This window comes from Dipodomys merriami, unplaced genomic scaffold (assembly GCF_024711535.1).
Source record: "Dipodomys merriami isolate MVZ:Mamm:240054 unplaced genomic scaffold, mDipMer1.0.p SCAF_14, whole genome shotgun sequence".
NCBI lineage: Eukaryota > Metazoa > Chordata > Mammalia > Rodentia > Heteromyidae > Dipodomys > Dipodomys merriami.
In genome coordinates, this window is record NW_027202715.1 from 26,397,487 (window position 1) to 26,422,325 (window position 24,839).

The following is a 24,839-nucleotide window of genomic DNA, read 5'->3' on the forward strand; positions in this document are numbered from 1 at the left end:
TATAAATATTTATATGAGAGAAAACATGCATCCTTTGTTGCTTGGAGCCTGACTTATTTCACTTACTATAATTTTTTCCAGGTCCTTTCATCTTTCTCTAATGATGTAATAGCATTCTTCCTCATGGATAAATAATGTATATCTTGTGTTTTCTTGATCAGTTTGCCCATTGAAGAGTATCTGGACTATTTCCGTAACTTGGCTATGCGAATAGTGTAACAGTGAATTTAAGTGCAGTATCTCCCTCTAGCCCTCCCTCTACCTTTCTTCTCTCTCTCTCTCTCTCTCTCTCTCTCTCTCTCTCTCTCTCTCTCTCTCTCTCTCCCCCCCCCCCTCATTTTCTCTCTTCTTTTTTAATGATGCTTTTAGTAGACATGTTGTTGAAAATCCTGGAATCTCAAATTTAACCCTTTAGGTACCCGGAGGAGATTGTAAGTTTGAACCTTTCCTGAAGGTGACCTGGTCAGATGAAAGAGCTGGAGTCTAAGCCTTAGTCTTGAAAATGCTGACAATGAACCAAAATAAGAAATAATTAATGTTCTAGAAGGACCTCACTATTTTTTTCAGTCCCCAAAAGTCCTATGTGGCTTTTAATTCAGACAAACCTCAATCAGAACAAACAAAGGCTAGACAAAATGCTTTTACATTTTTATTGAATGCCAGGCACCAATGGCTCAAGCCTGTAATATTAACTACTCAGGAGGCTGAGATCTAAGGATTGAAGCCACCCATGGAAGAAAAGTCTGTGAAACTCTAATCTCTAAGTTTTATTTTTTGTCAATCATAGGGCTTGAACTCTGGGCCTGGGCGCTATCCCTCAGCTCTTCAACTTAAGACTAGTGCTCGGCTGGGAAGGTGGCTCAGTGGTAGAGTGCTTGCCTTGCATGCATGAGGTCCTGGGTTCAATTCCTCAGCACCACATAAGCAAAAAGAAAAAAGCCGGAAGTGGCATGTGGCTCAAGTGGTAGAGCGCTAGTCTTGAGCTGAAGAGCTGAGGGACAGTGCTGGGCCCAGAGTTCAGGCCCCATGACCGGACCCCCCCAAAAAAAGACTAGTGCTCTACCACTTGAACCACAGTGCCACTTCTGGTTTCTGAGTGGTTTATTAGAGATTTCCTACCAGGGCTGGCTTTGACCTGTGATCCTCAGATCTCAGCCTCCTGAGTAGCTAGGATTACAGGTGAGAGCCACTGACACCTGACTAAATCTCTAATTAACTGGTAAATAAATGGTGTGGGCTCAAGTCCTACAAAGGCCATCCTTGAGTGAAAAAACTAAAGTGCCTAGGCCCTGAATTAAAGCCTCAGTGCAATAACCCCCCCCCAAATATTTATACACAGATATAAACACATATACACATATACATATATACACACACACACAACATTAGAGAACTCTAGATCTTATACCAATAGTTGGAGAGAGGAGATTCCTGCACCCAAGAGCCACTTTTATTCCAAGGGCAGTTGAATTTTCTTGAAAAACAGCTCAGCTATGCTTTCGATAGTTGTGTGAGGCTGTGGCTATGGAAGTCAAAGAATAGGGCTGGCCAAAGTTGGGGTTGATAATTACCCTCACACTTGAAGCTGGAATCCTAGAGTTACAGCCTCAGGATAAAAGTAAACTGGTTTCATAAGAACTGCGTGGACCAGAAATTTAAGTTTTGATTCTGGATTAAGGTAGACTCAGAGTACTTGGCTAGAGAAAACAGAATTTTCTGGAGCTAGATACTATCATTCTACGTCACAAGTTGTTCTATAAATAAAAGTTCAAATGCGGTAACCACACAAAGACAGCTAGGTACATGAAGTTAAGCGGTTCCTTGAGTGTAAATGAATAGAAATAACAAAACAAAAAAGGACTTTTCAGATACTTCAAGTATCAGAATTATAAGCTTAGCTATAAACCATAGCCATGCTGAAAGAAGTAAAACCTAAGCTTATAATTCTTTGCCAGGAGGCCAGGAAAAGTGGCTTTTCTTTTGACGATTCAAAGGGTAAGTGAAAAACTCACAAATAATGGTATCGTAATGCATTTGAAATTTAGGTGAAATGACAGTTTCTTAGGAAAACAACTTTTCTGCAGCTGACTGAGGAAGAAGAAAATATGAACAATTGAATCAGTGGCAGAGTCTTCATAAAAAAGGAATTTGAGGTTCAGATAGCTTCACTGAAAGCACTCAATAATTAAATAATTTCAGACTTCCATGAACTCTGAAGAAAAAAACTAACTATATAACCTTATTGCAATCTCAATCCTGAGCAAAAATCATTTTAAATAAAAGTAAAATGAAGCCAGCAATTCATTAGAAGCGTGATATACCTTGAATGTGTTAGGTTCGTATAAGGAATATAAAATTGGTTTAACCAGAAAATATCAGTAAGTAGTCACATATACCAAATTTTTAAAAATGTCAGCAGATAGAAAACATTTTTACATGCTGGAATTTTTTTTAATATAGCAATTTATAAAATAAAATCTCAGTAAACCAAGAATGGAATTTAAATCTGGTAAGTGTTTGTAAAAGGCCTAATCAAAATCTGGTACTAGGTAACTTGAGGGAATAGATGGGGTTGGGAGAGAGGAGAAAGAATGATAAAGCGGCGACATTGATCAAGATGCATTGTACTCATAAATGGATGTGTTGAGTTGAATGTCCTTTGTAAAACTACTTAAAGATGACAAAAAAAAGTATCAAAAAGTAAATTACAAAAAAGAAAAGCCTGAGCAAACATTTGTGTTTACTTATGACAAGTTAACTTTCCCTTTAAATTCTAAAAGAAGACAGGATGCTACATTACTTATATTGATTTTTGTTACAGATTCCAAGGCAATGCAGAAAGGCAAGCAAATGGTAAAGTATGCAGAGATTGAAAGGGAGAATTATGGTTGCCATTTGCTTGTGATTGTGTAGGTGGAAAATGTCTAGAATCTAACAGCAAATAATTCTAATAAAGAGTATTTTTATATTGCTGTATATCAGCAACAACATCTAAATATGAAAATGAAAAGGTAGCATCAAAGAAACAAGAAAAGTTAGTGAGCACTGTGTACAAATATAGATTACTGTTAAAGTTGCAGGAGTAATGAAATTTTAAATAACTTCTGTTATGATGGCTGTATTAAAACAGAATCTTAAAAGAAGAAGCTAGCCTTGTGGATTTCTGAAGGAGGACTATTTGTATTTTGGGGTTGTGACTGTCATGTAGGAAGAGCAATAGAGAACCCAGTGTGGTTGGAATGAGGTCCTGGGAAGACAGGAGGGGTAATAGGCCTAAGGTTTGATGACCAACCTGGAGATCATGAAGAACTTTGGAAGCTACTGCCAAGACTTTGGCTTTCACTGTTGTGGAAGGGTGGTGAGCAGTGAAATAACCTTGCATGAATCTTAGCATGATTGCTTTGTTTCTTGGTGATGAAGAGATTTTGGTACAGCAGGGGCTAATATGCGAACGTGGAGAAATAGGAATGACTAATTTGTAATCTCTGCCAAAAGGTGGAGAGAACTGTTTCAAGGTGGTAGCAGAGAAGATGGGAATCGTGGGATTCTGGGTATATTTGAAAGAAATAGCTGATAAGATTTGTTCATTGACTGAAAGTCAATGTGAGGAAAGTAGAGGAAGAGACTTAGACGTTTAAGCTTCAATGACTGGAAGAGTAGATTACCACATTTAGGGTGTTAAAAAGCAGCAAGTGAGTAGGCTTTAGTAGGAAGATCAGAAGTTTAATTGACATGTCTAGATGTCAAATGGAGAAAACAGTTGGATAAAAGTTTTTGGCTGTCAATAGAAAAATCTGGACTAGATATATACATTTGGGAGTTGTTGTCATTAGAACTTATTTATTACCATGGAACTCAGTGCCACCAATCCAGGGGATGTGTCTAGAGAAGCAGGCCAATGTTATGCCATGGGAGATCATGTAGAGAGGATGCAACTACAAGCCATAGAGTAGGTGATGGTCTTCATAACACATATAAACCACCACAGTGCTATAAATCAGTCAGAAGAACAGACAACGCAGAGGCAAAACAAAAGAGAAGTCATGAACAGACTCTTCCCATGGCAAAAAAAAAAAAAAAAGGAGAAAGTACATAAATTGATTGTAGTGATCAGGGAAGGTAAAATACTAACAAATTGTCATGCACTGCTGGTGAAGCATGACAATTGTTGCAACTGCTTTGAAAATGATTTTGCATTCATTACCTCATTAAGTTAGAAATACTCCTTCTTTATGACCCAGCATTTCCTCTCTGGAGTGTATATCATACTGTGTGCATATGTGTGCCAGATATGTCGATGTTCTCTGTCCCCTTGATCGTGAAGTCTAAAACTAGAAATGGCCCAGTCCTGTCATCAGCAGAGAGGATCACTTGCAGCATACTCATTCAATTGAATATCATGAAGGAATAAAAATATAAGTCACAGTTTCACTCACATAACAGATTCATTTAAAAGAAGCTAGATTAAAAAAATAAATACAAAGCCAAGCAAAATTATTGGCAAATAAATATAAAGCCAATAGGAAAATTAGGAGAAAAGATTCCGGATGTTGGTTAGTCTTTAGGGTTTTGGAGGCACTGTGATCAGGATGGGACTTTGAGGAGCTGGTATGTTATATTTCATCATTTGGGTGATAGTCACTTGGGAGGATTGTAACGTATGGTATTCTACATTTTGCAACCTCTTAAACATCTTTATTAAGGCTGTCTAATTTAACTTCTGCGTCACAATACTCAGATTCATGTATTCCTGATTTGTCAGTTTCTTAATGATGTCCTCTGTACTTAGTTATTCTGCTCAGCCTCAGGCTTCATCGAGGACAGACAGTCTACACGAAGTGAAGAGGGTATGATTTTCCAGTCAGTATTTGCACATACAAGGCTATAGAAGATGCTCTGAATTGGAACGGGGTCTATCCTGGTCCTAGCCCTTCCTAGAGCTTGCAGTCGTGAACAAGTAATTCTGAGTACACTCAGGTGTTTTTTGAGGGTGGGAGCAAATGCCAAAGATAAGGAGAAAGGCTTTGAAGTTAGAGACCACAGTATGAACCTTGGACTTACCCTTTACTGGTGAGACTGGTTACCTAACCTCTCAAATGTTTGGTTTCATTTCATGTATAATGCAGGTGATAATAGTATCTGCTATAGAGTTATGACTAAGTGAATCGATGCATAAAAAGTGCTCAAGACATGTGACAAGCTGCTTTTAGAAATAACTGATGAAAAAGATAAAAGTACCATGAAATAGACATTAAAATTCACACCAACAACAATGTGCTTGTCACAGCTTGAGGAGGAGTGTGCCTTAAGCTGAGGGCATGTGGGAAGACACTTTGCAAGTCTTTTGAGCCATTTTACTAGTAACTTGAGAGGAGGGACTCAGGCCCTGTAGCTGAGGTGCAGCATGAGCGGGTGTGGGGTTGAAATAATGTCACAGCTTCTGTTAGAGTGGGCTCCTGTGACAAGCAGGCATTGTCAAAATTACAGACCTCTAGCCTTAGTGGTCTCCATAAGTATTGTGCCAGAATGATGATGACTTTTATTTTTTAACAATGAGTCTTTGGAAAAAGGAATGAAATATGTCTTAAAGGCCATTGCAGCCACTCCCTGCCTAGACATTGTCTCCCCCCTTCCCCCGCCCTCCCACCCCTCGGCTTGGTGCCTGAAGTCATTTATGTTTGCAAACCTTGGACTGTCACTTGGACCAACTGAAACAAGCTTGGCAGTTTGCCTAGGGACTTAAATGCTATTCTAATGACTTTGGGTCTAGTCTGTATGGAGTAGTGAGGCACTTTGAGGCTTTGAGTAGGGCTTTGTAGTACTAGAATTTGTCTGCTGGGATTATCCACTTTCATTTCTTATGAAGAGGAATAAATGGCCTCAACTAGACTGGGCCAGAAGCGCAGGAAGGAGAGGGTGTTTGACAGTTGTTATGGAGGCTGACTTCATGTAATTGATAAACTGAAGAGATGGAAGGTGTTGAGCAAGAATAACTCCCAGTCACAGCAGGAAGGAAGTGGGAATTAGAGTGGGCTCAAATGAGTGGTGATTCAGACATTGAGGAGGGAGTCTTGAGTTACTACTCAGTAGCCGTTAAAAAGTTGATTCTTCAGAGATGCTTGATATTTTGTGAAATACCTTTTGACATTTTTCAGACATTAAGACCTGATCCTAGTTTTTGACGATCCAATGACTTAATGCATTTATTATGCAAGCTTTTACATGGAGCCACGCAGCCAGGCTCCATGTAGTTGTCCATTAACCAAGAATAGTGGGACATGGGTGATACACAAGAGTATTAGTGTTGACTGGATAATGCCAAAGTGGAGGCATCTTGGGTACATTGTCAAATTGTTTTAGGAAAGCGGGTCCTGGGGCTGGCAGTCAGAAGGTTTGCCTCACTTGGTTAGGGCTGGCTGGATGACAAGCCCAGACCTGCAGGATGTATACTTGGCAAAGTTCCCTGTGTGTTGGGTGGGAGGGCTGGCTCACCTGCCTGTGTGCCTGCATGTGCACCTGCCATGGCTGTTGGCAGTGGTTCTCCCATGTGAGTGATTTCAACACCTCTACCTGCCTGAGAGAATTTTGCTGGGAATAAAATGTCATTTGGTGTATGGTTCTTGAATCTCTTATATAAGAGACCTGGCTCATTGAAAAGGTCCCAGAAAGCCTTTGTAACTTGTCATGACCATTATTGATAGTAAACTTTTTTTTTTTTTGGCTCATGTGCTTGAGATAAAATTTATGCCACATTTGCGTTCTTTAGGGGGATATAGGTATTTTGCTCTATGCCATCAGTGATAAAATAAGAAAATGCTTAGCTAAGAGTCTAAAATTGTTCTGCTTCACAGTTGTATCTTTGCTGTGGCTTCTTCAGTTATACTACCTTTTTTCATACTGAATCCCAAGAAGCAAACCTTTGTTCCTGTGCCCCTAATACTAGGGAGATATCTGTTACATAATATCATTCTAGTTGTACACGAATTTTTTTGTTATTGTTAGTGTTAACTATATATGACATAGCTAAGGATTTTTAAAACTATTCTATAATTTTTGAGGTTGTTTTTACAAAAAGTACTATGTATAAACTCTGGATTTTGAAAAACTTTCATTATGTTTATGCATTATATATATATATATATATATGGCAAACACGAGTTTATTTTAAACATAGAATTTGCTTAATTATTTGCTTCTTAGTTTGAATTTTAGTTTAGGATTTCTGACTTTATTAGAAGATTTGATAGTATTTACAAGGCAGTTTAAGACCTCGCCTTAGAAATGTAAAATCAAGCCACACTGAAAATGAGCAACAGAGAAAAAATTGGAATTTACTTCTGATAATTGTTATGGTTGGCCTATGCCAGTTTCATAGGAGAGTTTTCTGACTTGGGTGTCATAAGCTATATCTTCTAAATAAACAAGTGGACTCTGGGTGTTGGTTCAAGCACTTTGGGGGCCAGATTGCTTAGATTTACATGGAGCAAATGGACACCTGGAATGAGACACTTGGACTCAAATACATCTTCAATTCCAAGTCCCCCCCCCATTTGAGAATATTTGTGTATGCTTAATAAGTATTTTGGGGATGTGACTTAGGTCTAAACATGAAATTCAATTTATTGAAGTGTCATATATATATAAATATAAATATATATACCTATATATGTATATATATATATATATAGAGAGAGAGAGAGAGAGAGAGAGAGAGAGCGAGAGAGCGTTATGCACACATAGCCTGAAGGTTATTGAATACAACAGTATCTATACTTTTACTGTGACCATCATATGAAGTCTGGTGAGAAACTTTCTGCCTGGATTATGTTGTTGCTCAGATAGTTGCAGAATATGGAGCATTTTTTAAAAAAAAATTAGCGATGCTCTACTGTATTTATTTAAAACAATTTCTCCATTTTTTTTCTCAGACACATTTTTGTGAGGTAAATGCCATGATTATTCTTCCCGATCCCTACTCCCATGTCTGCCTCTTCCCTGGCTCATCTTAACCTTCATTTAATTATTTTGAGGATTTGAGGTATTTCTGTATTTTACTACTTTTTTTTTTCTTGGTGATTTCTTTAGAAAAGAAATTGTGTTCAGAAGCTTCAAACCTGCTTCTAAATTTGCTTGTCACCTGAGAGGTGACAGAACAGAGCAGACAACAGGACTATTTCAGTGATCTCTTGTGGATGATGAAAACAGCATCTTTAGCAGATATAGACTTAGGTCTCGGGATGGCTTTATCTTCCAAATAGGCTAGTGTAACCCAGGGACCGTGCTTGAATCTTGATAACAACTGCCTTTTCTTGAGAAGAAAAAGCCTCCTGAATTGGGAACTCCTGTAGGTTTTGCTCAATCTGCAGTCTTAAAGGAAATGCCTAGTAGATATTGACAGATTAGACCATGTGTCTAAATACGACTTGTTTGCATGCAAGCCTGTGAGAGCCTCACTGTTCTTATATTCTTTTCCTGTAGTGAATACCGTAAGCATGTTTCAATATTGAATTATATCCTTTGTTTTAACTCACCTGGCAAACAGTTTAAAGATTTTCAGACTCGAGTTTATTTTTTTAAACTAGGAGAGGTGCCTAGTGTTAGTAAACTGTATTAGGGCATGGATGGTCTCTGAACTATAGATTTTATCTTCCACTGGCATAGTACATACATCAGAACACTCCCAACAAATGCTTGTTGAATAAAATGTTATATGATTATGTTTTTGCTAGCTTTCCTCATGAGCATGGCATTATTTGTTCCATTGGGGTCTCTGTGTGGCATATGGGAACTCTTCTTGCTTTCTGGTGCTCAGGTCTTGGTTCTCTTCCTTTCTGGTTCTCGGTTCTTATCCTTGCTTCTTAGTCTACAGAACCTGAGTTTTTAAATAGACTTTTCCCTGTAAGCAAGTCTTCAGGTCTGCTTTGTTTTTGTTTTCTGGGTCCCTGCAAGGTTGACCAGCTTTTTTTTTTTTTTAAATTAGGTGTACAACAAAAACAGCATCTGTTTACTCAACATTTCTAGAAGACTCTTATCAGATTTTAAGCTTCTTCTTATAAAGCCAAGTGTATATTTTCAGAGCAGTGGATCAAGTCAACCCTGGAGGGAGAGATAGATTTGGCCATTTTGAGGCTGACTAAGTCTGGTGAAGGCCAAGCTTTCTCCATTGTCCTTTGTACCCCTTGGAGTGTATAGACAGAGACAAAGATGCAGCAACTGCCCTCTCACCCCTCAGACAGGCACACATTGCTGTTTTCTCCTGTGCTTAATCATCTTACTTGCAAATGCCAAGGGTGTGCTAGGTTACTAGTGAGTGTTAGTGTCTGGAGACAATTTCTCTTGGGTTTGCTCAGGTACAGTGGATGAGACCTTGTCTGGGGCTCTGAGCCTGTTATGGCTTCAAATGCTACCACTTTCTGACTGTATTGCCATGGTCCAGTGGCCTCTGTAGTCATATATAGAAAGGAGGTAATTGTGCCTCATAATGCATGTTCAGAGCCTCATGCCCAAAAATGATTGCCCAAAGAAATGGTTTTGAAGATTAACCTTTGTATGCTGTTTGTTTTTGTCTGGGTACTAGGGCTTGAACTCAGGGCCTGGGCCTTGCCCCTTAGAGTTTTTTTTCACTCAAGCTAGTATTCTACCATTTGTGCCACAGCTCCACTTGTAGCTTTTTAGTGGTGAAATGGAGCTAAGAGTCTTATAGACTTTCCTTCCCTGGGCTGGCTTGAAACCACCACTGGGCCTGGCACGTCATTAATTCTTATTTGCTTTTACTTTGTCTCTTTCTCCTGGGTTCTGAGACATCAGGCGAGCCCTTCTTTAGATCTGTGAGATCTCTCAGCTGAGAATATTTGAAATAATACATGGTTATTAATGAGAACCATGGGTAGCCCTTGCCCATGGGGTTTCTTTTATTTAAATGTTGAAGGTTGGAATAAGTCTTTTAAAATTTTGGCTTGTAACAACATCATAACTTTATATTTTAATTACACAAATAAGTGTTGCTCCATGGTTTTAAAGAAGGATGTACAAAGTGTGATGTACAATTTTATTAATCGGGGAAAATCAGTGGTGATGTTTTTGCCTCAGTATGCTTTCTTGCATGATGGGAGATAGTTTAGTAATTCTGAATAATTCACTTGGTATATTTTGTGATGTGACATCTCTTTCTCTTTTGCAAACATAACAGAAGTCTGAATAAACTTCACTTAATAAACATGGTGTGACATTTCTATTTATAGAATATGCCTTAATTTGTATTCTCACGGCATACAACTCAAAAGAGGCCAGAACATTTATGCTGGAAAATAAGTTTCCTTCCCTACCTCCTTCCCTACCCTCCTTATTCTTTCTTTATAGAAACAACTGCTCATTTCTTTTAAAATTGAAATCAGTGTTTAATTATGGTTTGATATTACTTGAATTTGTTTTATGACTTATAGCTATAAGGAACCTATTAGGAGTGGGCTCCCAGTACTCAATTGCATTATGAGCAGATGTAAGTAATATCACTTTTGTGGTGAGGCCTCCTAACCAATGTCTTCACCTTTGATCCAGTGTCTGTATGGCTTTTGAGCTTGTTAATTTCCATGTCTGTGTTCTCCTTTTCTAGTTGCAGCATGAGAAAGCTGAACTGGAGCAGCATCTGGAACAGGAGCAGGAATTTCAGGTCAACAAACTGATGAAAAAGATTAAAAAACTGGAGAATGATACCATTTCCAAACAACTTACATTAGAGCAGGTAAGCCCGGTGAGCTCTCCTTGGATGCTGCTTTCGCCTGACAGCTGTAAGATTCCCTGTGGAATATGAATGGACAGTGTGTTTCAGCTTGTTTTCCCACAGTGGAGACTTCATTTTTCAAGTAATCATTGGCAAGTTTACATACTCTGCTCATTCTCTCTTGTACTTTCTTTCTCTCTGCCCACATTTAATTAAGTTTAGGAGATAGGTGGTGATACTCTGATTTATAGTCAGGCTCTTTTTTACAAAGGGTGAAGAATGTATTTAACCAACAAGAGCCTTTCTGTAATGAAAGTTCCTGAGATGAAGTGGGTATGGACCTAAAAAGCTTCTTTCAAAGGTTCTTCAAAATATGCAATCTATGATTTTCTTCTTTGAGTTATTAGCAATCTTTTTTTTTTTTTTTTTCTGGTCCTGGGCTTGAACTTAGTCTATGCACTGTCCCTGAGCTTCTTCTGCTCAAGGCAAGTGCTCTACCACTTGAGCCAGCCTTTTCTGACTATTTTATTGGAGATAAGAGTCTCATGGATTTTGCTGCATGGGCTGGCTTCGAATTGCAATCCTTAGATCTCAGCCTCCTGAGTAGCTAGGACTATAGGCATGCGCCACTGGTGTCTAGCTGAGTTACTAGCAATCTTATGTGAAGAGCATCTTTACCCAGCTAACCTTGTTGATGCTGATATGGCGCCACAAACTTGGTAACTCATCCTGGGTAAACCACAGACTTGATTAACTTCTCTAGGCCCAAGTTCTCTATTTATAAACAGAGCAGAATGAACTAAAATGGGAAAAGGCAAACTAGAGGAACAACAAGTGGAAGAGAGCAATAACACATAATTGTTTTGTCTGAAGCCCTTGGAAGCCATTTGTATAGATCAGAGATGTTACCTTAGAAGTCTGTGCTGGTCCTTGTACTCCACCACACAGAACTGTGGGCAGTCATTATCCCTCCGTCCACTTGGTTGGTTAGAATGCAATCCCTGCCCTCGTGCCTCTAATGTCCTTTTCTACTCTAGTACGCCGAAACTGTATTCTGTAGTAAATTATAAGAAGCTATCTATAATGTACAGATATTTGGATTGCCATGCAAAATTCAGTCAATTGATCTTTGTCTTATAGATCTTAATTGATGATTTGTCTAAGCTTTTCATGCACCTTTGTTAGATTACTCTCAAATTCTGGGTCATTGCTATGTGTCTGCCAAGTTCATCAATTGCTCTCAGCACTCCTGAGAGCAGTTTTTACTTGAGTGTGAAACTGATGGAAAAGTAGGTCTGAGGGGAAGTTAAGGTTTGTTTTCAAATAATACTGATTTTTTTTTTGTTATTTTTGTCTCATATAGACAAAGCTCTCAAAGTGGGGAATGTTACTAGGTTTTCTAAGAAAGCCTTCATCTCTTCCAGGTAAATTGGGAAAATAGTTGTTTTCAAGGGTTGATGAGATAGATAAGGATATATATGGAGAGAGATCTCTCTATACATATTCATATTCATCTCCAGTGCAATTTATCGTTAACCTTCAGCTTTATTGGTGAACCTTTTGCATCTTTCAAATCTATTTGCATCTTTTTAATCTATTTTTAAGCTGGACTTAAAAGTATTTTGTTCCAATGTTGACCTGCTTAATTCTCAAGTCGCTCCTGTTGTATCCAAGTTGAAGCTTTGAGGATTCTTGTCTAAGTCCCTCACAGGTACTTGAATTGATGTTTGCTCTTCAAGATCTAATTAAGTGGCCAAGTCAAATTCTCACAGTAGTTGGTGTAGTGAGCACTTTGTCATGCCACAGTATTTACAATACTGTTGACAATTTTACGCAGCTTTTGTCTTGTATTTCTTCATAGGCCCCAGTGGGGCCTGGAGACTGAGGCCTTGACCCCCAGGCTTTCACTGTGGCCACAAGGTGGAAGTAGTGAGCTAGTATCAGAAGGGTGGCCTGATTTCATAGACCATCTGAGGGAAGGGAGGGAAGGAAAGAAGGGATCAGCTGCTTCCCTCTAATACTTAATAAAGTCTATAGACTTTATTAAAGTAACCCCGTTAAAATAAAGGTAAAAGCCTACATTCTGTATATCAAGTTAATCACTTGCTGATCTTTCAAGCTTATTTCAGATCTTGGTAATTAAAGAGGACTGCTGTAATGGAACATGTGCATTGCAAGGCTTCGTGAAAGACTTCAGCCTCAGATCCACTATATAAAGCCCATATTTTAATTTGAACAGAAATTTCATACTGTCATAAAATTGACCTCCTCCCCTTTTGTTTTGGCTACATCCTGGATGATTTGGAATCTTACTGTATGTTTTGTTTAACTGTAAATAATTTTAGTCAGTGATAAGGAGAAGTGTTTGGGTATTTTTTCTTTAGAAATAAATCTGTGTTCCCATAACCACCTCCTTGGTCATGTCTTGAGATTATCTAATTTATATAATATGTCAAGGATTATACTACATTAAATAATACATTTTGCCTTTATACTATGTATTATTGCCAGGAGAGCAAAGACATTACTATGATTCAGATGTAGTTTGTGACTTTGTTCTTCTAAGTATACTATCTATAAACTCTTTGAAGGCAATTACTGTGTCTCTCTCATTTCCATATTGTTTCCTGATTTTTCTTGGGATACTTTTAAGTATCAGCTGTTTAAAATATAAATTCATTGTATTTTAGTACAGAATTGTGCAACTATCACTACCATCAATTTTAGAATATTTTCATGACCTCAAAAGGAAACTCTGCTTTCCACCTATGTCCCCTATTCCCTAAGAAAGTTCTACTCTACCTTCTGTGCCTACTCTGCACATTTTATCTGAGCAGAATTCACAATGTGTGGTCTTTTGTCATTGCCTTCCTTCATTTAGTGTAATATTTTCATCCATATTGCAGTATGTACCCACATTATCTTTTTTTCTTCTAGCCAAATAATTTCCCACCATATGGATATACCACATTTTATTTATCTACTCATCATCTGGTCACATTTAGCTTGTCTCTACTTTTTGATTCTTATGAATATTGGTGCTGTGAACGTAAGTCTTTCATTTGTTGTGAAATTGCTAGGTCACACAGTAACTTTACTATTGTACAACAGTATTTTTAAAATAATTCATATTTTGGGGCTGGGAAGGTAGCTCAGTGGTAGAGCGCTTACCTTGCATGTATGAGGCCCTGGGTTCGATTCCTCAGCACCACATAAGCAAAAAGAAAAAAGCCAGAAGTGGCGCTGTGGCTCAAGTGGTAGAGCGCTAGCCTTGAGCTGAAGCGCTGAGGAACAGCGCCCAGGCCCAGAGTTCAGGTCCCACAACCGGACCAAAAAAAAAAAAATTCATATTTTGTATTTAGTGGGTTGAACCTACAAAAGGAGTAAGGCAAGATCTTTTGCCAGAAATTGGCTATATGAATTGGCCTTCAGAGTCAGTGTTGGGGTTCCTTCCTCAGTAGGTCCCAGTTAAACTCATGCTAGAGGGCCCTTCTTATAAGTTTTTCTCACTGAAAGTCAGGCTTTGGATGTAGACAATGAGTTCAATAGCATTATTATTCTCTTAGACTCAAATCTGGCAGTCTTCAAATAGGAAAGATTAACAGCTTCTTGGTAAAGGATCTTGGCTTTGAGTGGTTCTGTTGGTGTGTATGGCAGTATGGGAGGAAAGGCCACAGTGTTGAGATTAACTTTGGCCTCAGACCCTAGTGGTGCAACGGGTAGGGGAAAAATCATGCTGAAGTCCTTGAATATGGACATTAGTTCTTCTTCTGGACATTTTCATACTTTATTACAGATTATTACAGAGGAGGATCCTTGATGTGGGTCTTGGTTCTGAGAGCTAGCCAAGTTTGGACTGTGCATGGCCCGCCCCTTTCTCAGACATGGAAACCCAGAAAGGCAACAGGAGCTTTCTCAAGTCACAAAGGTAGTGATGGGCAGACACAGGCCATCGTTCTCAGACTCAGGGAAGACCTAGCCTTTGTGAGACAGTCAACACCATCTTTTATACTTGAGGGAACGCTAGTTCTTCCCTGTTCAGACAGCCTGCTTAATGCATTTTAGTTAGCTTCGGAGGATTTACTCAGCATTCTACATGCTCACTGCCCAAAGTCAGTTAATAAGAAGGTGTAAGAAAGCATATTGAGAATATTACAAAATTATGAGGTCTTATAGCTCAAGTATTAATCCAATAAACTGGATTAATCTAGTCAGCATGTTGCCATGCTGTGAGGGACATTATAAACAAATAGGTGGTCATTCTTGTGAACCCATAATGGAAGTTTTTTCTTCAAACAGCTGGTCACTATATTGGGTATCATATTTTCTTACGCAGTAAGAAAGCATTTAAAACTTGGAATTTGCTTTTTTGTGTTAGGGAGTGATTTCTCATGGTTTCCCTTATTTGCAATATATGTCGGAGACAAGCAGAAATGGTCAGATAAGTTGATGTTAAGCAAAATGAACCCCCAAGTTAAGGACTCAAATGTGATTTTCTTTCTTGCTATTGTGTCTAACATATTTATAAGATAGTTCTGTGTTGCTTTGTATGCCCCTCCCCCATGGTATAACCCTGTTTTCACTGTATTTGATGTTGGTATAATTTGTGGAGAGGAAGGGGAAAAACAAATTGTTTAAATAGGGATACAGGTGGACCCATTGCAACGATGAGATGTACAAGACGTTATGTCGAAAACGAACTATACATCTTTGGCTCTGGGGGAGGAGTGGTGAGGGGAGGAGATGAGAAGGGATGGGAAGGGGAAACAAAGGAGGAGGCAACAATGCTTGATAAGAAATGCACTCATTACCCTGCCCTTGTAATTGTAACCCCTCTGTACAGTGTTTTCACAATAAAATACTTACTTAAAAAATTTTTTAAAAAGTGAACTTGAACCCCAGCGTTTTCTGGCTTTCTTCTGTATTCCCACCAATATGCCTTTTTGCTATGTGCTGCAGCCTTATCAGACTTGAACTCAATTCTGGACTTCAAGCCTCCAAAAAACTCTTGAGCTAAGTAAACTTCTTTGTTACTACCAAGCTTTAGAAATTTTGTAATAATAAAGTGGACCGAGGAAAGAAGAAAACAGCGACCATAAAGTGTACAGACTAGACACTTAATCATTACTTAACACTACAGTGAAAAAGGAGCATAGTAGAATTAGTGGTGCCATGTGGTTCAGCTAACACTTAGCAGAGTTGCCCACTATGTGCTACATGCCTCCTTTCCTTCCTGTAGTCGGCCCAGTGTTACTTTTTCAGTTATTCATACAATTTGGGGTGTATTCTTTTATCTAAGTTGTCTCTCCTTTTCCAAAGCATTAAAGCCCACGTGTAAAAGTAGGATTCAGGATTGGTCAGGTACTTCCATTTCATTTGCATCCATTTGTAATGACAAAGACTTAGCACATGTAATCTTTTTTTTTGTCCGGTCGTGGTGCCTGAACTCTGGGCCTGTGCGCTGTCCCTCAACTCTTTAGCTCAAGGCTAGCACTCTACCACTTGAGCCACAGCGCCACTTCCGGCTTTTTTCTTTTTGCTTATGTGGTGCTGAGGAATTGAACCCAGGGCCTCAGGCATGCAAGGCAAGCGCTCTACCACTGAGCCACCTTCCCAGCCAGCACATGTAATCTTAAGAAAATTTACCTGGAGGTTTTATCTCAGCAAGAGCACAAATAATTAATAGGCAGATGAATTGAACAGTTTTTGAAAGAAGAACAAATGATTAATGAATATATGAAGAAATGTTCAATATCCTTAGCCATAAAGGAAACACAGATCAGAATGTCATTGGGATTTCATCTCACCCAGTTAAAATAGCCATCATTAAGGAAACAACAAAGGCTGGTGACAATGTGGGAAGAGAAGGGACCCTTATGCCCTGTTAGTGGGAATTAGTACAGTCACTATGGAAATATCCTCTCTCCTATGGAAGGTCTTTTTGAAAATTTTTTTAAAGTAATAAAAAACAACCCCTAAAACTACTATCTAGTCCTGTCACACTACTCCTGGGTATATGTCTGAAGGATGTAAGTCAGTCTACAGTCAAAACACCTGTACATTCATGTTTATTGCAGCATAGTTCACACTAGCTAACATACAGCATTGGTTTAGGTACCCATTCATGAAAGAATAGATAAAGAAAATATGGCATATAGACACAATAAATTATTATTCAGCCATAAAGAATGAAAATATGTCGTTTTCAAGAAAATAGATGGAACTAACGATCCTCTTTGATAAGACAAATAAGTTAGACTGAGAAAGACAACCCTTGTTTTCTCCCCGATATGTATAATTTAGTCCTTGAAGATGAATATCAAAAACAAATTCTGTTTATGGGCGGGTACCTGCAAGAGGCAGAGGATGATAGGAGAGGGGTGATTGGGGGGGGGAACTTTCACATATGCATGAAAATAGAACAGTTAAACCTGTTGAAATTTTTATTTGTTTATTTATTTTCCTGGTTGTGGTGCTTGAACTCTGGGCCTGGGTGCTGTCCCTGAGCTCTAGGTGAGTGCTCTCACCTTGGAATTGGAGATAAGAGTCTCACAAACTTTCCTGCCTGGACTGGCTTTGAACCGTGATCCTTAGATCTCATCTCCTGAGTAGCTAGAATTACAGGTGTGAGCCACCGGCATCTGGCTTCTGTTGAAATTATGTTAAGAAGAGGGGAAAGGGAGATGAAGGGGAGTCATGGAGTGAATTTGATCTGGATATATTGTATACATGTATAGAATATCACAATGAACCCCTTTGTACACTCTGCCCTTTTTAAAATATGCTAATGAAATATAGAAAAGTTCTATCTATAAGATGGGTGACTGGGGCTTGACCTTTTGTGAAGCAGGATTATTGAAGTCAAAACTTCACACCAAGAAATAAATGCCCATATTAATCTAATGTACTGATTCTTTTTTTGGCACATCATTGAAATTTATTTTTTATTGTGAAAATACAGAGTGGTTACAATTACATGGGCAAGATAATGAGTACATTTCTTATCAAGCATTGTAGCCTCCTCCTTTGTTTCCCCTTCCCATCCCTTCCCATCCTCCCCCCCCGTCCCCTCCCCCAAACACGCCCCCCCCCATCCAAAGTTGTAAAGTTCGTTTTTGACATATGACTTGTACATCTCATTGTTGCAATGGGTCCACCTGTATCCCTATTTAAACAATTTGTTCTTTCCCCTTCCCCTCCACAAATTATACCGACATCAAATACACTGAAAGCAGGGGTTATACCGTGGGGGAGGGACATACAAAGCAACAAAGAAATAATCTTATAAATGTGTTAGATGAATGGTATATGTACATAATGTACTGATTCTTATGCCTAAGTTTTGTAAGATTGCTTTATAAAATATTTTATCAATTTTTTAAGAATTTTATAAAAGATACTTTATAAAAAGCTATATATTTTGTTTTAAAAAGCAGTGTTTTACATTAATGTTCTCTTTGGTTATGTTTTGCTTTTAGAGAAATGTAGGTCACAGAAGACTAGACCAATTTCACAATTCAGTAGTGGGTGTGGCCTGCAGTTTGAGAAACATGCTTTGGTGTGCCAGATGCTTTGTGGCCTCCAGATCTTCATGGACCTGTTTGTCTCCCTTGCCTAACGCATACACACTCTTTTCTTTCTCTTTCTCTTATCTCCCCTCTGGTCACTGAGGGGTCTGTGCAGTATTTCCATGTTGTTCAGTTGCTTCTTCCTAATAAGTTATCTGTAAAGTAGAGGCAGGCAGGGGACCATGATGACCTGATCACTGTATTCCCAGCAATTGAGTTCTAGTAAGTTCTCCAAAAGTTGTAGCGGTTGCCATTAATAATGTGAGCTGTCATTTGTTTTGTGTGGTACTTTGTCTTCATGTTCTGGGAAAATGAACTTGCACATTAAGCCTCAAGTGTTTTCCTTCTTTTGATCTGGCTATTCATCTCTTTAGTTTATGAGTCTATGTGTGCTTTTATGTCATTAGTAACCTAACTTCTTTGGCCTTCTGTTTTGCCCCCATCCATGCTGTAGTTGATGTATTCCTTAATAACATGCCTACTATGTGTCATAAAGTCTCTAGGAAAGATAACAGGCAATGCTGTCTTTCAAGGTGCCTGGTCCAAGGATAGGGATACAAGTAGGTCTGTGGCTAGTGCTGAAGCACTGGGCGGAGTACAGTGGTAGCAGAGGGAAGAAGGTATCCAAGCAGCAGAGAAGACTGGAAGCTGTACTGAGATTCATGTAGGGAAAAATAAATACTCTCTCTCTCTCTCTCTCTCTCTCTCTCTCTCTCTCTCTCTCTCTCTCTCTCTCTCTCTCTCTTTCTCTCTCCATCTCTCTATCTCTCCAGCAGCCTTGTTGCAGGGAAGCAGAAGTGTATCTAGAGACAGAAATGGGATGGGAGAGAAGACAGGCAGTGAAAAGTAGTTAAGGTTCTGGTGAGAGTACAGTTGCTAAGAACAGAGAAATAGCCAGTGAAGATGTGAAGCTGAGTCCCTTCTCTTTCAGTATGGGGCATGGAGAGAGCAAGAACTGCAGCTGCATGACAATGTTGAGGGTCTAAGCTTGTCTTTATAGTGAGTCTACAGATGACAGCCACATAGCAGTCTCAGGGCCTAGAGAGGCCTCAGGGTTAGTGGTATCCAGAGATGGTACTGTCAGTTGCTAGGTGACATCAGGTTACATAGAGAAGTATAAGTCACTGGTGCCCAGCTTTAGCTGCTTGATTTTTATTTTTTAATTAAAAAAAAATCTTACCAAAAGACCAGAGTCAGATGTCTTCCAGCCTACAGGAAAGGCTCTACCCATCACCTGAGCAGAAGCCAACAACCTACATAGGCTGTGCTTAAGTTTTATTTTACTTATTTTATTTACTATTTTGCTTTAATTGATAAGGTTGACCTAAAGCAAGAAGCACTGTGCATGGATGTCACTATTTTCCTGCCAGTTGCATGTGGTAAATTTTAATTATCTTCTTATAAATCTTATTAGTCACTTCTTTCCAATGTAAACAAAAAGCATAGATTAACTCAGAGTTGTGGGAAAGCATCTTTACTCTTGCAGTGAAAATGAAACTTTGTTTTCTGATTCTGATTTATTCATTTTGTGTACATTATGTTTTTATTTTCCCAGATGTGATCCTTATGTAGCTCTGACTCAGGCACTGAATACTTGAACATTTATGATAGTACATAATGAAGTGATTAATGTCCTTCAGACATAACTTAGAAGGCTAATCAACTTCATTTCACAGTCTTTCCTTCGTTTATTATGTCTAGATGTCTAGGTTAGTAAATATCTTAGCTGTAATGAGATGCTTTCCAGAATTTATTTTTTAAGTCAAATACTTAGAGTTTAAAATACATTTCCCACCATAATTGTAATGAAATGGTGGTTAGACTCAGCCCTTTTAGGATAGAGAAGAAATTACATAAAAGCCTTTCCTAGTCCTATAGCTGAGTACTAAGGCTATTTTGGGCAAACATTCCCTTCTTCCATCTTGACCACAGAGGAAGAATTCTTAAATTTGAACACGCAGTATGAAGAAGACATGTGGACGTATTGGGATCCTTCCTTGGCTGCTTGTAACTTTACTTCATAGAAGATACCAGTAGGGTAGGCTATGAATTTAGATATGCTTCCAAGTATTTTTATACATTAGATTTATCCAGTCAAGAAGTTCTAAATTTAGTTTAGGGTATATCTTAAAAATTCTTGGTTTACTGTCAATCAGTGATGGGAAATAGAGCTCTGAAATAGGAGCAAAGAATTAAGTCATGAACTGATTTAGCAGCTTTTTCTGAATTTGGTTTTTTAGAGTTAGTAATATGCATGACCACTGCAAATGTAACTGGGTTTGTGTTTATTAGACATCATACCACAAAATAATACCTTCTTGAATTTTTTCCTACCTAATACTACCTGGAGTAATGCTTTTTACTTTTAGCTAAACACTGGTAAACTTACGAAGGGTAAATGTCTTGGATTATGGGTTGTTGTTGTTGTTGTTGTTTCCTCCAAAGAAATGACTATGGATTGCACTTCAAAGCTCAACCATGTCATAAGCACAGAGCTTCATGAAGTTCACACAAGTTCTATGTAATGTTCAAGGTTTCTTCTTTCTACTGGATGTAGTGCCTGTTTAACATTTGCACGGTAAAAGTCTCCCAACTTCATAGCACAAAATACTTCTGATTTATTGAAGTTCTCTGCTTCTTGTCCTTGAATTGTTCTTCAGAGTCACATTTTACTATGTAGCCTCTATGCAAGTATTTTGAGGCTCTATATTTTTTTGTTTACTGTGTGCTGTTAGCTTACTCACTTGTTCAGTAAGATTCCAATATTCATTGATAGTCTATAACCTGCCAGGATAGATACTGATGATACATCATTGACCAAAATAGACAGGAATGAAGTCTCCTGGGACTTACCGTGTGCCCATAGAAGTAGAACAGATAACCAAATATGGCGATAACCAGAAAATAGTGTGCTAGCCAGTTGGGAGTTATTTCACTTGTGACTCACAATGACCCAATGTACCAGTCTTTTTGTTGTTGTTGTTGTTGGTTTTGGGGCTTGAACTCTGGGCCTGGGCCTGGGCACTGTCCATCAGCTCTTCAGCTCAAGGCTAGTGCTCTACCACTTGAGACACAGTGCCACTTCCGGCTTTTTCTGCTTATGTGGTGCTGAGGAATCAAACCCAGGGCCTCATGCATGTGAAGCAAGCACTCTACCACTGAGCCATCTTCCCAGCCCACCAGTCATTTTTATCCTTCATTTTAACAAATGATGGAATTGTCTCTTCATTTTCCCTGGGTCTTCTACTTGGTAATTCATGGTGCTGGGACATGAAGCCAGATATGTGGCTCAAAGTTTGAAATTGCCTCCATTTCATTCTGTCTTTCTGAGGGAGCCAGAAGACTATAACTAAAGGAGTCTTTTCTAATGTATAGATCACTGCCAAAATTACAGGAAATATGTTATTCAAACGGTCAGTTATTTCTACAGCTGTTTTACTAGCCCTCTGTTTTCTTCCTGATTTTCAGGTAGAGTTTTGTTTCATTTGCTATCATGACCTGCCCTAAAAGTTTCATGTGGAAAAAACAAAAATGGCTGACTCTTTGGTCCAGAGCTATAGTCCTGTGTCCAGTGTCGGGCCTTATCCTTAGTGTTTATCATACCTTTATTTGTGAAATTGTTTCATCTGTTTTATAAGAAATAGAATACAATTAGAGATTCCTTCCCCAACTACATACCTTCCTCCAAGTCAAATTCTCCTTCCTTATATCCTCAGAGTAGTCAGTGGAGTGAATTTGGTGGTGTTAATACATATTTTATAAATATTTATATATTTGCACATAGTCCTTTAAGCAGTATGTAGAGCGGTTTCCAGACCTTAACAGTTATTTATATAAATGGTAATGTAACCTTTTTGATTGAACACTGAACAACATGTAGGACTAAGGAACAAACCCAGTCCTAGTATGCAACTAATAAACAGAACTTTCACAAGAGTAAGAGTTCCCATGTGCTTCTAATAAATGCTAAGAAAAGAAATGTGATTCATATACCAGGTGACACTTAAGCATTAGCCTCCAACCTGTCATGGTTTTCTCCATTGAAGTTTAAAAAGTAGATGTATTTAGTGTTTCTGTGCCAGGAAATGAACTTTATCTTTGGTTTGCTCCAAGTTTAGTCATCTTTATTGTTCAATCAAAATATTTTAACTAAGTTTTCATGTCCTACCATTTTCAATAAAACTTTTTTTCCCCCTTTAGTTGAGACGGGAGAAGATTGACCTTGAAAATACATTAGAACAAGAACAAGAAGCACTAGTTAACCGTCTCTGGAAAAGGATGGATAAACTTGAGGCTGAAAAGAGGTGTGTTCAGTTTTGCTGTTTAGTGTGTGAATGTGTGCATACATCATTGTGGGGGGGGTATGGGTATGGTATTGTGTGGGTGTGACCCAGGAATAACATAAATAATAATTTAATTTTGGATGACACCGTTATTTTCATTTGCCATATTGGTCATTTCTTTATGTTCTGTTCACTAATTTTTCCAATAGTTTGTTTTCATTTGGTATTACAAGGCAGTAACTGAATTAATCTCAGTACTGTTGTTCACCTTCAAGTTGTCCAATGTTACAAGGCAGTGACTGAAATAATCACGGTTCTATTGTTCACTTTCAAATTATTTTCAAGGGTGTTGTAGTTTCAACTTTTCCTCTGGTTGAACTGTGTTTCTCCACTGCTTTCTAAAGTACTTAGGGTATTCTTTGAGCTATTCATTTTAATACACATTTCTAAAGTTTACTTGATTTGGAAGAATGAGATTTTTGATAGAAAACCCACTTTGTTTTTTAAGTCCATCCTAAACGAATACCTGCACATATTTAAGACAGTAAGGTATTTTGTGTTAAATATGTGAAATGTCACTCAACATGTGAAATGCCACTCGACAAACATGCTTTGAAATGTCACTCAACAGCAAACAAATCTTAAACCTCTTTGTGTTGGATACCACCTGGCCCTTATTTTTAGCTGCTTTATACTTGGTGGGAGGGGCAGGGCTGGTAAAAATGTTCAGTCTGAGGGGTGTGTACATGCATGTGAAAAATTCAATTCCCTTCACCAGGATCTTTTGTTTGTCATTTAAAATCCTTCTACTTTGGTTTAGGTATACATTCATAGATTGAGTTTATTTCTGGATTTGCAAATATATCTATCATATACCTTTAAGTAAAAATGAATGATAACAGCTACAAGAAATCTTCAGGCTATAATTAAAATCAGCTATCTTTGCCTTGCTGTAGTAGTACAGATTAATTGAACTATGGAAAGTTATTTTATACAGTAAGTATAGGAACTGTTTACAGTATTTAACATACTCTAGTTTGTTTGGTTTTTTTCCCCACAAGGGTAGACCTAGAGGTAATTCACTTGGTATTGGGCAAACTCAAAAAAAAGTTAGAAATGAGATGAATTCCAGAAACAATGGAGCTTATAATAGCAGTGGATTATATAGACTTGCCTTCTTGTGAAGAGTGTGGTTGGAAGTTTGACATCTGTTAGTACCAAATAATTGAGTTGACCTAAGCTGTTGGGTATCAGCCTTTTATATGCTTTAACCTAACAATAATTAATGGAAATGAAACTACTACCAACTATTAACCAAATAGTCTTGGTTTATTTTGTTTTTCTAATCTTTTTCTTTTGCTGTTTGCAGAAGCAAAAAGCCCCTCTATCTAGTTAGCCAAGCCTTGGTATTGGTTTTACAGGAATTTAGAAATTGAGTTTCTCTCCTTCCTTCCTTCCTTCCTTCCTTCCTTCTTTCCTTCCTTCTTTCTTTTTCTTTCTTTCTTTCTTTCTTTCTTTCTTTCTTTCTTTCTTTCTTTCTTTCTTTCTTTCTTTCTTTCTTTTTCTTTCTTTCTTTCTTTCTTTCTTTCTTTCTTTTTCTTTCTTTCTTTCTTTCTTTCTTTCTTTCTTTCTTTCTTTCTTTCTTTCTTTCTTTCTTTCTTTCTTCTTTCTTTTTCCTTCCTTCCTTCTTTCTTCCTCTTTCTTTTCTTTTTCTTTCCTTTCTTTTCCTCCCTCCCTCCCTCCCTCCCTCCCTCCCTCCCTCCCTCCCTCCCTTCCTTCCTTTCTTCCTTCCTTCCTTCCTTCCTTCCTTCCTTCCTTCCTTCCTTCCTTCCTTCCTTCCTTCCTTCCTTCCTTCCTTCCTTCCTCTCTCTTTCTGTATTTTTATTATCTTTAGTTGTACAAAGGAGTTGCCATTCACTGAAGCCGTTTGATCAGTACAGTTTGATCAGTGTCAGCCTTTTCAATGTTCTCACCGCGCCCTGTGCCCCGAAACCCATCCCTTCCCTACTTATCTATTTTAGGTTATGAGACTCATCTTGCAGAAAGATTTGTAGTAGTTCATAAGTTCAACCAAAAGCAGTAAGAAAACAAAATTCCTTTCCTGTCTCAATGTCCTAAAACCAACCTGCTAAACCTTTAGTCAGCAGATCATTCTGAATGTCTCTGTGTTCCAGGCATATAAACCAGAACCAGATGTTAAATAGAGGTTTTGCAGTAATGGTTGATACTTAAGCACTGGCCTTGACCTCAGAAAGATACCAGCTAAGG

General features: G+C 38.3%; 1 protein-coding gene across 1 annotated transcript in view; it reads left to right on the top strand.

Moving 5' to 3' along the window:
* The window catches only part of Ccdc6 (coiled-coil domain containing 6), a 103,793-nt gene that overhangs the window by 60,539 nt on the left and 18,415 nt on the right, over positions 1 to 24,839 (top strand). The window contains exons 3-4 of the mRNA XM_070021052.1: positions 10,613 to 10,741; positions 22,489 to 22,592. Coding sequence (XP_069877153.1) covers positions 10,613 to 10,741; positions 22,489 to 22,592 — 233 coding nt within the window. The remainder of the gene's footprint in view (positions 1 to 10,612; positions 10,742 to 22,488; positions 22,593 to 24,839) is intronic.